The sequence below is a fragment of the Quercus robur genome, chromosome 4 (genome assembly GCF_932294415.1).
Source record: "Quercus robur chromosome 4, dhQueRobu3.1, whole genome shotgun sequence".
Lineage (NCBI taxonomy): Eukaryota > Viridiplantae > Streptophyta > Magnoliopsida > Fagales > Fagaceae > Quercus > Quercus robur.
In genome coordinates, this window is record NC_065537.1 from 45,557,988 (window position 1) to 45,574,447 (window position 16,460).

A 16,460-nucleotide genomic window follows, 5' to 3' on the forward strand; every position below is an offset into this window, starting at 1 on the left:
TAGAAAGTGTATTATATATTGGGTGATTTAATAGTCAACATAATTATGAAAATATTATCTCCCGTTTAAAAGACACCCAATAATGCTCTTTCTATCATCCATAATTCCATATCTTTAGCCCTTTCATTATTGCTATATCCCAAAAGTTTAAATTCTTTAAAAAGTGATTAGGGCAATCTAACGTAAAGTGTAACAAGTTCAAGTAGCAATAATTCTATTAGCATTCTTTAAATGTGTCCTAAAGAAGCGGTTACAGTTTCATGTTGCGACTTTCAAGGCCAATACCAAAGAGAAAGTTCTCTATTATATGTATTAGATCAAGGTTTTCAGACCCAGACCGTTCATTGAACCATAAAGGGAGAGGTTCAAGGTTTTTGATGTCAAACCGAGGTCGAACTGGGGTCGAACTGTGATGACGTCATAATTAATCTAATAATTAATTAAAGCCTAAATATAGATATTAAATTTATAAAACTAGCAAAATTGACAATATATCTATATATGTGAGGGAAATTTAATGATTTTCAAGCATATATTTAATAATTAAATAAGAAAGTTAATAAAATAAAATAAAAACTATGAAAACATTAAAATTTATGATTAATTTTTGAAGTAAATTTGAATATTTTTGAAGGATTTTAATTATAATTTTTTTTATTCCTTGTAAGAGATGGATAATTTAATTAAGTAGAATAAAATTGTAAAAAAAAAAAAATTACTAAGGGGTTGGACCGCACGGTTCTCACCGGTTCGTGCGGTCCAACCCTGGTTTTAGCGGTTCACGGAATTAACAAAAAATCCGGTTCTTTAGGCTTAAAAAACCGGTTTTCATCCCGGTTCCCGATTTTCACAGTCCGATCTCCTGGTCCGGTTCGGTTCTGAAAACTATGTATTAGATAACTTAGGCTTTTAACCCAATTATTTAACAATTTTGGGTTTACTTTATCTTCATCGTTATGACAAGCTATAAGCCCAATTTAATACGTATACACAAACCATTGCTTTATTTTATTTTATTTTTATTTATTGAATTATTCAAACATATTTGGTTTGTTGCTTGTGAAAATTAAACCATTTACATAAAAAAAAATCAATCAAGGTATCTCAACTAGTGTGACTTACAAAGTGTGTTACATGGAAATGTATTATTTAGGAGTTTGGAGTGTTTGCTCAAAACACAATTGAAAATGCACTTTTATTTGTATTTAAAAAATGTCCTCCATCTACTCAAACTTTCTTACACACTTTTGGGCAAGGAACTTCTCTCTCACACACTTTAATACAAGGCAATACCTTAGTTCATGCCTTAACCCAAAGAGCGAGAAAGTCTTCTCCTTTATTGGTATTGATGGAGTCTATTTCTTCTGATGTTCATGATTGTTCTACAGATAACAGTATTTCTTCTAAATTTTTTTTTTTAAAAAAATCACACTTCTGCCATCTAATCAAACTGGTATTGATAAAGATGATTTGGTGAGTTAAAAAGAGAGTCCTGAAGGCGTGACAAAAAGCTTTAACTTCCACTATTGTGTTTGTTCTTCAACCTTACTACCCTATATGAAAATTCTTAGCCTAAGTTGTCCTCTATATCTTCTTGAATTTTAGAGGATATTTCTATTATTTGTTAAATCTTTCGTAATATCTCTTTTGTTTGTGTTCCTTAAGAATGTTTGTCTTGGTTTTCATTGAAAATATATGTGAACTCTTAATTCCTTTTGAGAGTATAGCCCATGGCAACAAAGTGGAAAAACACATCTTCCTCCAGATAAGCATTCAAAAAGCATATTTATCATAATTTTGATATCTATATATTTATTTTATGCTATTCTAGTAATTATTAGTGGTATAATTTCCAAACAAGAAAGTAAGGCAAATATCTCATCCTAATTAATACCTAATGCTAGGTATGCTATTCTTTGTTCATAACATTTCTTTATATTCTATAGGTCCTCAAATAGGAAAAAAACACGTTTGATTATTGATATTCTCTAGTTGAATCATTGAGATCTTGTATACTTACCATTTACCATAGTATTTCATTGGAACTTCTCTCTAGTGATAATAATGAAAATATTTTTATGAATTAGAGATGTTGGTGATGGCTGTAGATAGGAAAGTTCTTCCAAACTTAATTAACATGCTTTTCTCTAGGTAAAGAAAAAAATAAGATATTTCCCATCATCTTGGGTGTTCCTATTTCATGTTGATTAATTGGTCCAGTTACATGCAATGCCCAATTGAAGGTACAACAACATTGCTAGTCTAGAGTTAAGTGTAGTAGAAAATAAATTTGACATAGGCAATATGGTTACAATAGGAAAACTTTCGCAGGAATAACCCCAATGAATAATATTTAGGTCAGTACTCCTTGAATAATTCGCTAACAAATATTGAGTTTACGAGTAAAAGAAATATTACATGTTCCTGAAGTACCTACCTACCTATAGTAGAATCTATTGACCTATCCAAGTCCATATCTAACCTCGTTGGACTACTCCTTTTAGCAAACTTCTTCAGTGTACACAAATCTACCAATGTGTGGTTAAATCTTACAACAATCCTTGATTGATGCAGTTGATTTGTGCGAAGTTCTTCGCGGTAACATGCTCCAATACAAATGGTCGTAACTCAGTAGAAAACCTTAGGCACACAAAGTCATAACAACTTCTCAATATGCCTGTCTCTTTGAAGTGCAGTAGAGATACAAAATTCAGCACTCTCAAGCAATTTCTTGAACAGTTTTCTTCATTCTTCAACATGGATATCCAATACACTTTTGGACACTGAAAACTTAGACTCAAAATACATATAAAGTGCATTTTGGAATTGATATTTCAACACATACAAATAATGACGATAGCACCATGTTATGCTCCTAAACACATTTAAGTCGAAACTGTATCTTTTGTCCACTCTAATCTTGGATCATAGCTCTCGATCATTTTAAGAATTAACCAAATCATTCTTTCAGCAATGCCATTCTGATTTGATTTACCGTTCTAAGGACTTTTAGTGATGACCAATACTATTTGTTTCATAAAATTCATGAAATTCATTTTATCTGAATTTGCACTTCTATCGAATCACAAGGTATTAATTTCATAACTACTAAACCTATCTACAATAGTTTAAACTTTTTAAATAATTTTAAAATCCACATAATTCTATTTTAGAAAAAAGTCATCTTTTTAAATAAAATCATCAAGGAAGAGAAGGGAGTAGTTTTTTGTACAAAGCAATGATAGTGTCGGTCCACACACGTTGCTATGAATAAGCTACAGTGGCTTAGTTTCTCTCTAAAAGCTATTTCTTGATTGCTTAACAATGATACATCTTCATAAATTTGGTCAGATTTTTAATGGAAGACAATTCTCTCATCATCTTATTTTTTTCACCATAAATTGTAAGTCCAGCAAAATCTAAATGTCATCGGCACCTTGATTATCACATTTTTTCCGTAGGCCCTAACAAACTACAATCCTTCGAGAGAGTATCAGTCTTTTTTTTAAAGTTGGTTGTTAAGACGTTCCTTAAAAGGTGGTTTGCTGTTTAGATAATGGAAACTGTAGTGGTTCTTTAGAGGCAATCGAGCCCCTAGAGATTAGGAGGGAGAATGAGAGAATTTAGAGACTTAGAGGAGAATTCACTTAGTTCTTTATTGCTTAACTTCCATGGTTATAAGAACTAGCCTCTTGTATTCAAGCTAGGCTTGGTTAGAAACAACTTCTTCTATAGTACTAACAGTCGTAACTAACTCTACCTATCTCCTATCAGCTATCAAATTACTATTATAGCTCATACTAGCACACGTCCTAATTCAAATACGCATGTGCGGATTACAATTAACCATAGTTCACTAATTGCACATGAACTACATGCTGTTATTGAGCTGATACTGCTGTTGTACTTCTTGCTGCAGCACTGAGCTTGCTGTAACAATTGCTCTACAGCAATTGTCCAATCAGTTCATTCTTGACATTTGGCCTAGTCTTAAATATTAGTTTTCAAACTGAGCATATAAATTTATAATCGGCATCAGAAATAAATTGGCGATCTGTATTTTCTAAGCCGATATGAACCTTTACTTTTTGTTTCAAAGGAACTTCATTTGAATTATTGAGACTTTGAAAGTAACATTTTCAGTTACTGGTTCATCAAAATCGAAAAAAAAACATTTTACTAAAATGACATGTATCATTCTATTATTTCTCTACTCCTTTGTATACTAACAACAAAGATAACTCTACTTTTTTATTTTTATTTTTTATGCCTACACACACATATATATAACTTAGACCCCATAAAATTAATTTCACTTTATATGTAACTTAGAACCTGTAAAATTAATTTGGCTTTGACATAGCCCCTAGCTCTCTTTCTATACTACTTAATTCATTAGTAGCATTACATTTATTCAACCTTTCACATCTATGCAGATTTGATTCTTAAACACTAACTCATCTTCATAATTATTATGTTAATAATAATCATATTTAATCTCCTATAGATTTTTTCCCTCACGTTTCACCATACTTTATAGGGACGTTTTAGGCTCATAATGCACTTGCTTTGACATGGTATGGCTCCTCTGTACTAAATCCATTGTCTTTAGGTATTTAATTAATATTGAAATTCGGAATCAACAAAAAGTAACAACTGATAGTTGACATGTAGATATCAGAATGGTTTCGTTTCATTTCATTGTCTGAAAAAAAAATTCTTTGAAAAAATAAATAAATAATCATATAAAGTTTGGCAGGAGAAAGTAACAAAGAGGGAGACATTGATGATGGCGTTGAGATTTATATGGATTTATACAAAGCTCTGCAAATTGGTAATTGGAATGCTGCCAAGGAGTTCCTTAATCGCCATCCGCATGCAATAAGTGCAAAAATCACAGTTAGGGACCAGACCGCACTTCATGTTGCTGTTGAAGCTGTACATGTGTATGTAGTGGAGGAGCTGGTAAAGCAAATGTCTAAAGAAGATTTGGAAATAAAAGATGATGAAGGTTTCACAGCTCTAGCTTTGGCAGCTTATAAAGGAAAATACCGTATGGCAGAATGCATGCTTGAATTGAATGAGAACTTGATCAGTATTGCAACTAACGTAGGAAGTATTCCAGTTAATCTGGCTCTTTCAAACGGGCATTTAAAATTAGCTCGTTATCTCTATTTCCTAACTCCGCTAGAAATTCTAAAGCCGGAAAATGGCGCCACGGGGTCTTTAGTTGTTTGTTGCGCAATATATGTCAATGCTCTGGGTAAGAGTTAACTCTTCGTTTTATCTATACATTGAGTATTATTTCCTACTGGAAATTTTTGCAACATAATTCTGTTGATTGATTAATTTCTGTGTCCATATGGTGCAACACAATATAGATATTGCTTTGGATTTAGTCAAGCGTTGTCCACAATTGGTTGTTGCTCAAGACACAGCTGGTGTCTTCCCTTTTTATGCACTTGCTTCTATGCCTGATTATTTCCTAAGTGGAAATCGGCTCGTATTTTGGAAACGATGGATCTATTCCGGTGAGTACCATTCCTTTTACTCTTCACTCTTGTTTTTCGATGACTTGTTTTAGTATTATGCAACTAATGGATGAATTTAATTATATAAATGTGAATCATGTGATAGTACCCCTTAAAAAAAATCTATGAAAAAGTGGGCCCTTAAGGCCCAAGCCTATATCGTTTGTTTGTAGATCCAATATAGCCCAAAAGAGAAGATAGGAGGTGGTGCGAGGCTCTAAGCATTACAAGAGGCTCATTAGGCAAATGGATTTAATTTTATTAAGGATTTTTTAGGGAACATCATGCAATGACAGTTTTTGTTTATTAGAGAGAGCGAGAGGGAGAGAGGGGGGGGGGGGGGGGGGGGGGGGCTTGTATCATCCAATAATGGGTTGAAATTCGGAATATCAAATATTTTCATTGTTTCATATCTTGATTTTCACATTTTGTCTCCCTCTTTCTCTCTCTCTCTCTCTCTCTCTCTCTTTTTTTTTTTTTTTTTTTTTTTTTTAATATTGTGTTAGTTACAATAAGAAATGTGAGATTTGAACTTTAGATGCCTCTATTAGAAACATAAAGAGGGGTTGCCAAGTACTTTGTAGCTTAACTAATTTGCACCTTCACACCTAGATATTCAAATCTCCTTTCTCTCGTTGTAACTATCTAATTTTTATTAAAAAAGAAAAAGAAAAAATATAAATGTATGTCTATTGAATTACAAAATCCTGACAGTCAAACAAAACATATTTAGAGGTTCTAACACCTGACATTATTAATGCTACATGTAGTGGTACTACACTACCATTTTGATGTAATGAAAATAATTTTTCTCGATTAAAATATGAATAAATTCTAGAATATCCATGTGATTCATAATCCTAAATACAAAATAAAACTTCTAAAATATTAAGTTAAGATTAACAGTCTTAAACATGATTTGAAATTAAAAAGAGTAAGATTTTATGTTGATAACTTGATCTCTTTGATAGCATTGGAAATGAAAAATAAGTATATCAAAATATGAATTTTGACATGGTTATGGAAAAAACATGCAAGAATTAGAAAAATTAAGAGGATTTTTGTAAGAAATCATTTCTATAAGAGAATATTTCTATAGTTAGTAATTGCGTGGATGTATTTTTGAAATAGATAATCCTAATTTAATATTTTTGGAATGACCACTTGAACTAAAAGACTCTTGGCATATGATCAGTTATATTTTAAATTCATTAGAATTTTTAGAAAATCATTGCAGTTAAAGGTATACAAGTGAAATGACATCATTTTCATTATTATAGTATACGTATGCTTATGCAAAGTATTGGTTAACTCATATGAAAGCTATAGTGAATATTTAATTATAATATTTGAAATTAAAAAATTAAATTGATAATAGAATTATATGGTTTAAAATATAATTTTTTCAAATTACTTAAATAATATATTGTGTAAGATTAGCTTTTATCAAAACCTAGCATTATTGTAGGTTTTAATTTATAATAAATGGTGAAGCTTCTTTAAAATTCTTGATAGATTTTGATAATTAAATTTTAACTGGAGTAGGTTTTTTTTTTTTTTTTTTTTTTTTTTTTTTTTTTTTTTTTTCTATTTTTAATATCTTCAAATTTAAGTGTAATTTAATTTATAAAAATCTATCTTAATAATTTTAATTTTGTTGTGCGGTATATTGAGAAATCACGTCCTACAAAGGATAATACTTAAGTCAAGTCGCATGGCACAAGCACAATGCCCAATTTTTATTATGAATACAAAAAATTATTAAAAATAATCAAAATAAATTAAAATAAATAATGATTTCTTAGATATATATATATATATATATGGAATTTTTTTTTTATAATAGAATTTTAATAAGAAAAGCATTTCTAAACCTCTTAAAGGTTTTGATTATAAAGTTTCTATAATTTTAATGTGCTTATAGTGTGTCCACAAAGTTAAAGTATATTTTAATAATAATAATCACTTAGAAAGTTATATTAGTATGTCGGTTTGATTTGTTGAAACTTATTTTTTGTTTGCGGGCCCATGTGAGTCCCAAAAAAAACCCAAGCATTTCTATGGGTCTATTTTATAATTTTTGCTAAAAATACCAAGTCTTCTTTTCCTTGTTATGGGTCTTGTGTTCCACATTATTCTTTTGCTATAACACGTTCAACAAAAAATCAATTACCCTTTTTTTTTTTTTTAATAAAGTTTTTAGCTTTTAGTTACAGTACTTTTATAAAAAATCTTTCAACAACAACTTTTGTTTTTTAGGCTTTAGCTTTTAGCTACAAAACTTTCAGCAAAAATCTTTTAACAAAAAGCTAGATAAGTTGTTATTATAAAATAGACACTAAAAACTTCTTTATTTCAAAAAGAAAAGAAAAAAAGAAGAATAAATTTAGATTATTTGCAAAAAATTTGAGACAAAAAATAGTTTGTCTGTGTTTGCCCATATACGTAAATGGGCAATGACATTGAACTGTATTAGTTTTAACCGATTTTAAGAGATGTCTGTCTTATGTATAAATTTATTGAATTAGTTCTGTACCAAAAACAATTCCAATAGTACATGTTAAAATGGGTAACTTATGTCTTATAGTTTTGACCTGTTCCTTCTTATATTTCCAAAAAAGACAATTAGGATTTAAACTTCCCTCCAAACTATTGAATTATACAAAAACAAATAAAAATTAAACATGAAATGGGTAACAACCTACAAATGTAAATGAGATGTTACTACCAGTACCACAATTATTATGTAAGTCCCTTACTTAAAGATTTTATTATTTTTTATGGTATTACTTTTGTTGCTAAATTTCCAATATTTAAAGTGCGTCATTCAATTGTTTGAAGAAATCATTTGCCATTAATACAATCTGTAGTTTTCTTGATTCTATGTGTTGCCTTTTGAACATTGCTAGTAATCTAAGATAAGGGTTAAATTTGTTGTATACAATCTCAAGTCATGATTCTAGTTAATTTTGGGGGTGTATAAAATTGTGTAAAATAGTTTGTATGTAATAAAAGTTACTCCTAGATAAAGCCAAATTGCAATAGATAGTGAAGCTTGAATTATATAATTGTGCATGTGTATATATTTTTTCCAGTTATTCGTATTCAATCGGATGGTCCCATCAATGAAATTCGTTTGAATATTCAAAAACTTGAGGGAAACAGAAGCCGAAGCAATGTTAAAGAAATTATTGGATCAGGTATGTCACTGTACAAAGTTCATTGTCTCAAGATTTGGGTTGTAAAGGCATTCACAGTAGCAGTTAGCTATTTTAGCATCCAATACACTAAAAATACCCACAACATCGAGGATATTATACTTAAAAATTTTTAATTCTCAGCTACAGTATACTGCCATCTTTGGCAGCTGATTGTAGCTAGAAGTTAAAAAAAAAATAATGTTGTTTATTTGGTTCACTTGTGCTACTGCTCTCTCCTCTCTTCTCTATTTTTGCTTCTCTATTTCTAATTTAATATCACCTACGCCTTCATGCCTAGCCTCTCCTCTTCTCCCTCTCGACTAAAATCAACTTTCCCATTCTATTTTGTCCCTTTCTCATCTCTCGGGTTTGCTTCTGGCAATTGGGTTGGGGTCCAATTTTATTTTTGGTGGGCCAATATATGCTTCGGTGGTTTGATCGGATTTATGGTGGTTTGATATGTGCTTCGATTGGGCTTTTTGGGTCTGATTGGTTTTCGTTTTTGTATTTCTTTTCCTGAATGATGGTGGTGATACGGGTGTGGGTTTCTGATTTGGTTGTGATTTTAGTGGTTGGGCGTTGTGTTTCTGGGTGGTGGTGACAGTGGCAGTAGTTGTTGGGGATGTGTTGGAGGTTGTATGGGTTTAGTGTCTAATGGGTTGTGGTTTTTTTTTCGATTGTGGCTGGTGGTTGAGTGGGTTTTTTGGCTAGTGGGTTGTGGTTTTTTTTTTTTTTTTTTTTTTTTACTTTCGGTGGTGGTGATAAGTGGTGGATAGCTTGTGGGTTTGCTGCGTTGAGAGCATTTGTTCATCCCAACCCTTTTTTGTGAGAGAGAGTGCCGTAGTCTAGAGAGGCAAATCTCTTTGTCCTCTCTTCTCCTTTTCTCTCACAATGACATGTCCTTGAGAGAAATTTGTAACCTTCACCTCAATCACTTAACCTTGAGTGTTGTGAGTTTGTTGAAGGGTTGGAAACTTAGTGAAGCCAAATAAGATCCAAGTCCTTTGTTGTTTTCCGTTGGCGGCTCAATGGTAGTGACTCCAATAAGCTAGATGAAGAAAAGACTTGGCGAAGTTGGTTGCTAGCAGGAATTCGGATGGCTCAAGTACACAGGGAGATATAGACTTAGAGGTTTTGTAGTCATCCATGCACTTCACTATTCATACCAGTGGAGTTTTCTGACAGGTGGTCGGTGTGGAAGCCCCAAAATTTCTTTTGGTTGGTTGCACGTTGGGTCCTTGACAATGTGACTCTTGTATGCTTGTGTCTCTAGAGTGGGTGTGTGTGTATGTGAGTCCCTTTTTCTTATTTTTATTTTAGGAGTCCCCACCAACCATTTTTTATGTATTAGGTGTGATTGGTCACTTACGTGTCTAATTAGTTTTAGGTTACCTAATTAACTAAACCCATTTTTGAGGGCTCATTAATTTAGGTAAACCAAGAAGTCTCGAATTAAAGATCATGGATTTGGAAGTTTGATTACATGTGAGGAAGGTGTTAAGCACCCCACAATGCCCATTCGAAAATAGTACCTCATTTTGACTTATTTCAAACGTCATCTTTTTGTATAGAAATAGATCGCTTGACATTTGGATTTTTGAAAAAAGAGTTTTACAAACGATATATACATATATACATGCATATAAACATGTGAGTAATTATATACTTATAATTAGCATGTGAATATTAACTCCAAGGATTCAATGCAAGCTTAAAGCGTGTTCAAGGACTCAAGGGAACAAGCCATGAACACAAATCTTTAACTACAACAATTCTAAGAAAAGCTTGAGATTTGAATGCATGATTTAAAGTATACCACGTTAACTTTTTATTGTTTTGAAAAAGCACATTTTTTTGGGTAAAGTTTTTATTGAGGAGCTTTGAGAAAAAACCTTTTTTTTATTGAAGGAATTCCAATGTGGTAGAGACTATTTATTATTATTTTTTAAAGAAAAATCCTCTTATTTTCATATTTAAAAAAAAGGGCGAAAGCAAGTTTTTGAAAATTCTTTTTTTGAAAACATTTTCCAACGTGGCAAAAATGTATATTTTGGAAACCCTTTTTTTGATTTATTATATATTTTTTTAAATTAATGGGAGTGGAAAACATTTTTTGAGGGGAAATCTATCTTGGTAAAAACATTCACCAGTGTGGCAAAAAAAAAATTCCCTTTTTCTTTGCAAAAAATTTGGATTCCCTTTAGGAGGGAAAAGAAAAACAATTTTTGTTGAGACAACTATTCGAAAATAGATTATTCCCTTTAAACAGATTATTTTCTTAGGGAAACAATTTTTTTAGAACACATTCTGTAAATTTTTAAGAAAAGAATGAAGGGAGTGTTTTTTTTGGGAAATTTTTCGAATGGAAGAAATTTTTTTTAGCAATGCATCTTTTGGAAAAACTTTTTTTTTGTTTTAAAAAAATAGAAAACTCCATTCTTTTTGAAAAGGGTGAAAAGGATTTTGAGAAGCACATCCTTAGAATAGTTGTGTAAAGTTGTTTTACCCAAGCATATTTATTTTATGACAACATTATTGATGAGAAAAATAAATGGACAAGAATAATACAGTGTAGAAAATAAATTGCAAAGAAAGTAAAGTGCAGAAATTTAAATGGCATAAAAGTAAAAAGGTGAAATATTGTAAAGGTTCTTTGAAAAGTTTTTTTTTTTTTAATTTTTTTTATGGTCTCTTTTTCTCTCTCAAATAGATTTTAATCCCTTGCAAACCCCATGGGTCCTTCATCATAAACAAATTGGAGTTCTAAGCCATCAACCATTATTATGAGGCATGCCCATATTGTGCTGAAATAGTAGTTTAAAAACCTTTTAAAAGAGAGGGAGTAGAAAATCTCTTCTTTAAAAAGAAAAAAAGAAAAAAATTATTTAGGTGTTTATACAAACATATATAAGTGCAAAAAAGTAAAGGGGGATGCGGATTGTGCAAGAAAATTGAAGGGATGACAGAAATTAAAAGGGGAGGGGATTGCTTGGAAAATAAAATCGATGACGTAAATGTAAAGCCATGAAAATAGGACCCTAAATGCCTAGGTGGGATGGAATTTGTTCCCCCTATGGGTACTTCCCATACAAACCTTAGAAGATGGTCTAGTACCCATCTTGGAAGCAAGCACAATTGAAAGTTCAAATAGTGTAAAAACACCCTTGAACATTTAGACTCTCAATTTGTAAATTAACCAATTCAAGATTTATGTCAAACAACTAGTGTGCAGAAAATGAACAAAAGCTATAATATAGAATTGAAAAAAAAAAAACTATCTAAGCCAAACTTAAATCACAACCCATAGCAAATAATAAAATGCAAAGATAAAAGGGAAGGAAGATGCAAACACAAAGACAACACGCGATGTGTTATCGAAGAGGAAACCAAAACTCTCGACGTAAAACTTCTCTGCCGCCCTCCAAGCAGTAAACAATCCACTAGAAAATGTAATTGGGATACATGGACAACAATAGACCCTTCAAGCCTAATCTATTCAGTACACCTAAGACCTCCAAGCTTCTTACTCCAATGAGTTTGCGTCGAACCTTTTTCTTTTCTAGTTTCCCGAATTCCGCTACTAGACCATAGTATCAACTAATTTAGATTGGTTCCTTTCTAACTGTGTCTCAGAACACCAAACTGTCCTCTCACTGTAATGAATATGGTGCGAACAAGGTTTTGGTAAAATGCCTCTCAAGGGTTTGACAATGGAGAGGAAGAGAGTTGAGGAATTTGAAGAGATTCTAATGTATAGATTGTAGGTGAATCAATCTTGTTTTACTCTAGGGTTTCTCTCTCAAAATTCTTTCTGGAAGCTCTCTTTCATTTGTGGGTATAAGAGGTATTTATACTAAGGTGAGAGGAGAATGTGAAACGTCAGGTTTTTCAAAGCAGGGGTGGCTCGTTGCTTGACCTTGCGACTTGACTGAGTCATGAGATCCAGTCGCGAGAAAACCGTATGGCCAGTTACCCTGTTTTGTCCTGTAGTGCTCCAGTTAGCATGACTGTTCACCTTCTAGCATGCTTGGCACGTGTGCTGCATCTAGCGGCTTGCAGCCGCAAGTTACCCGCGAGATCAAGCCGCGAGTCTCTGTTTTGTTGCACACTCTTGAGCAATCAACACTCTATCTCATTCACTACTCTTACAACAAAACCCACCTAGATACTGGGTTACTAAATGCGGAAATACATGCAAATTTGGCACGGAATAAAGCCAATAAGATGGTTGATTAAATTCAACCTTACAACAATATCGTAAACAAGTAATAGTAAGATGGACATAAGGATAAAGAGAGATATTTGCACAATAACAACATATAGAGACAACAGAAAGGAAAGCACTTCATATATAAATAAATTGGATGTTTACAAGATAATGAAAGTAAATGGAATGGGTGTAGTTATTAAGAAACTATCCCATTCCTACAAGCTTACCAACTAAGTTACAAGTAAAACAAGGGAAGATGCTTTTTTGTTGTGGGTTTCCTAGAGAGGGGGAAATTAATTTTTTTAGAATTTCTAGGGAATTTCTCTCGGAATTTTTTCCTTATTTCTCTACTTTTTTTTTTCCTATTTTTCTCTCTTTCCTCCCTATGTTTTTCTCAAAAATTGGGGGTATTATGGGGGGGATGAGGGAAATGGGTGGCTAGCTAGATGTAACAAGTTACACCTCGCTAGCCTCCCAATTTTGCCACTTCATTGGCATATTTTGCTTTTTTCTGATTTTTGTCCGATCTTTGCATAGTTGCTTGATGGCATTTCTGAGCTTTTTTTTTCTTAAACTTTATATGCCTAGAAATTTCTGAATGTCTAGATTTCAACATTCCTAACCTCGCTTGATTTGGAGCTACGGTTATCGAGATATCACGTTTGGAAGGAAGGTGACGTAGTATTGAAAAATTATGTGATGTTTTTTACTAAAAAATTTGTATCTTTCAATCCGGGGCAGACATCTTTTATTCCTTTTTTTTGAAAAATAGATAAGACCTTTTTCTTCAAGATTGTCCAGTCAAATCGCTCTAGTTCTTGCTCAATTGGTACAGTTGATTGTGCAAAGTTGGCCTAAAAATTCTATTATCTTGTAAAAAGAAAAAAAAGAAAGAGTAAAGATTGATTAGGGTTTTTGGTATTTTGGTCATATTTTATTGGTTTAAACTCCGATTTTGGCCTGTAAACTATCATTTCAAAAGGAAAAATGTGCCCTACGAGGCGGTCCAAAATTCACGCAATCCAACGGTCGAACAACAAAGTCAACTTTTTTACCATACATGATTATGGTTTTGGTCTTAATTGCTGTAAAATGGATTTTCAAATATTTTGACCTTTTGATTTGCCATCCAATCGTGTTGTATTTATTTTTATGCTTTTTGGCTCTGAAATTTGTAAATTTGTACATTTTCCAATTTTTTTTGAATTTTTGGTCTTTGTTTTGATGCATGAATTGGTGCCGGAGAAAATACGGTATCGACACTCGGCGAAGAGGTTTTTTGGCCCAGGTGATCGGGCTTTCATGTGGTTTACATATTGCTCTTTACATGCCTTAAATTTATCTTAATCTTGCTTGCAATATGAACCTTGACTAAGTTGTTAGTTTAGTACTTAAAGTGATTAAGCCGTGAAACGTTGATTAAAGGGTCTAAATATTGTGCTAATGTTAATATAGTATATTTCATTAGGCATTTTCCTTTCCTTCATTGGCCCACCGTCATTTACAATTTTCTTTGGACTGAATGGAATTAAAAATTGTTTTAAGAGAAAGTGAAGAGGTGGTTGAAGGAGCAAGAGTTTAAAAATTAGACTTTTATTTAGATAAGAAAAAGAAAATAGTAGACACGGGAGACTAGGAGAAGAGAAACAATATTGGGCTTGAGAACAAGGAGCAAAGCGAGTGGGATTTTTGGCTTGGAATGCTAGCTACTACCATCACGTCCATAATTGAGCCTCTTTCTTAGGGAATTATCTAATGTTGATGACGGTTGGTTGAATTTGCCATGTCTTTCTCTCTTAAAGCTTCTTTGAAATGGTGGTTATTGTGGGAAAATATGCCAATGTGGCAAAGTCCAGCTCCTGCTTTCTCTTACGTGGGTTTGTTCTTGATTTTTACACACTTCTGACTTTTGGATCTAAATTTATTCATATTTTTATTTATTTTTATGTTTATAACTGTAAACTAATGAGGTGGGTTATTGAGGACTAACGAAAGTGATCTTGCATAGATAAAGTGACAAAGTCCAAACCAGAAATAGACACTATTAAAAGGGGTCTAACTACAAGTTGGTTCTTTTTTTTTTTCTTTTTGCTTTTCCCAAAGGTGAAGGAAGACAATGAACAGTGGTTGTTATGTGTTAGCAGAGAGAAACATTTAAAAAAAGGAAAAAAAGTACCATTTTAGTTCCAACATTTTGACTCTATTCTCATTTTGGTCCCCGCTTTTTAATTTTACTGAATTTAGTCTGTAAAATCAAAAAGTGATTTGTTTTGGTCCTTACTGTTATCTCACTAACGGAAATCGTCTATGTGATAGACGGAGTGCATTATTGGTACAGTAAATTCTAATGTGGCCATTAAAATGTTATTTAAAATAATTTATTCGGTATTCTAAAAATGCGATGTCTACAATTTAATTAAAAAAGTCAAAATAAAAAAATTCTAATTTAAATTGAATTTTTTATTTTTTAGTTTTAGAGAGTAGGAAAAAAATTTTTGTAGTAACTTTCTCAATTTTTCTTAAACTTTCTTGGTAACCAAACAAAACATTAGAACTCATGCTCATATTCACTTCCAGTCAAAAATCTTACCCAACACATATTTTTCAAGCTCTCTCTCTCTCTCTCTCTCTCTCTCTCTCTCTAAACTTATGGCTGAAAACCAAACTCTCTATCTAAATCCGTTTTCGAAACCAGTGGTGGCTTTCTCTCTAAACCCATGGACTAAGTCGATAGAGGCTTTCGAACTTGGGGCTAGAGGTGGTATCGTTTTTGAGGTTGTGTGGCTATCTGTGGTTTCTAATCAAGGGTTTTGTTCATTGATTTGAGATTTGAGTTTTGTGTTTGGCTTTTCTGAAAACATAGGAAAATATGGGTTGAGTATTGTATTTAGTTTTGCATAGGGGCCAAAAATATGTAGATAGTTTCCGTTGATGAGATGATGGTAGGGACCAAAACTAGATCGTTTTATTTATTATTTGTTTTGTTTTAGGGACTAAGTAAGTTAAAATTAAAAAATAAGGACCGAAATGGGAATAGACTAAAAGTAGGGCTTAAAAAGGCATTTTTTTTTTTTAAATAATATTGAAATGTAATAGAGTATATGATAGAAATTAGATAATATGGGTGTTTTGAAAAATGGTTAGCTGAAATAGTAAAAATAGTTTTTATTCTAAAATAAAAGTTTTGCATAAAATTTTGTAAATGCTATCGGAATGTTTATTTAGGTGAGGTGTTGGGAAGTCAATGTAAGGTTTCTTGGGGTTTCATTCCCTAAATTGGTCTCTTGTCCTGGTTTAGGGAGACCAATGTGAATGCTAACCTTGACAATCAAATTTTGTGAAATCCTTTTCTTCTTCGTGATTCCCTTCCGTCGTAGAAAACTACAATGAAAGCATTTCATAACAATGTGAGATTATTGGATGGAAAATAATGAAATTTAAATTTTAGTACCTAATTTGAAAGTAGGATTAAAATTTAGGGTTTTACAAATATAATGCTTACCTCATCTGTTCCTTTTA

At 32.1% G+C, this 16,460-nt stretch overlaps 1 protein-coding gene across 5 annotated transcripts in view; it reads left to right on the plus strand.

The window, feature by feature from the left end:
* LOC126722236 (uncharacterized) overlaps positions 1-16,460 on the plus strand; it is a 44,143-nt gene that overhangs the window by 16,971 nt on the left and 10,712 nt on the right. For all 5 annotated transcript variants that reach the window (XM_050425394.1, XM_050425396.1, XM_050425393.1 and 2 more), the window contains 3 exons: positions 4,760-5,263; positions 5,382-5,531; positions 8,627-8,731. In XM_050425394.1, coding sequence (XP_050281351.1) covers positions 4,760-5,263; positions 5,382-5,531; positions 8,627-8,731 — 759 coding nt within the window. The remainder of the gene's footprint in view (positions 1-4,759; positions 5,264-5,381; positions 5,532-8,626; positions 8,732-16,460) is intronic.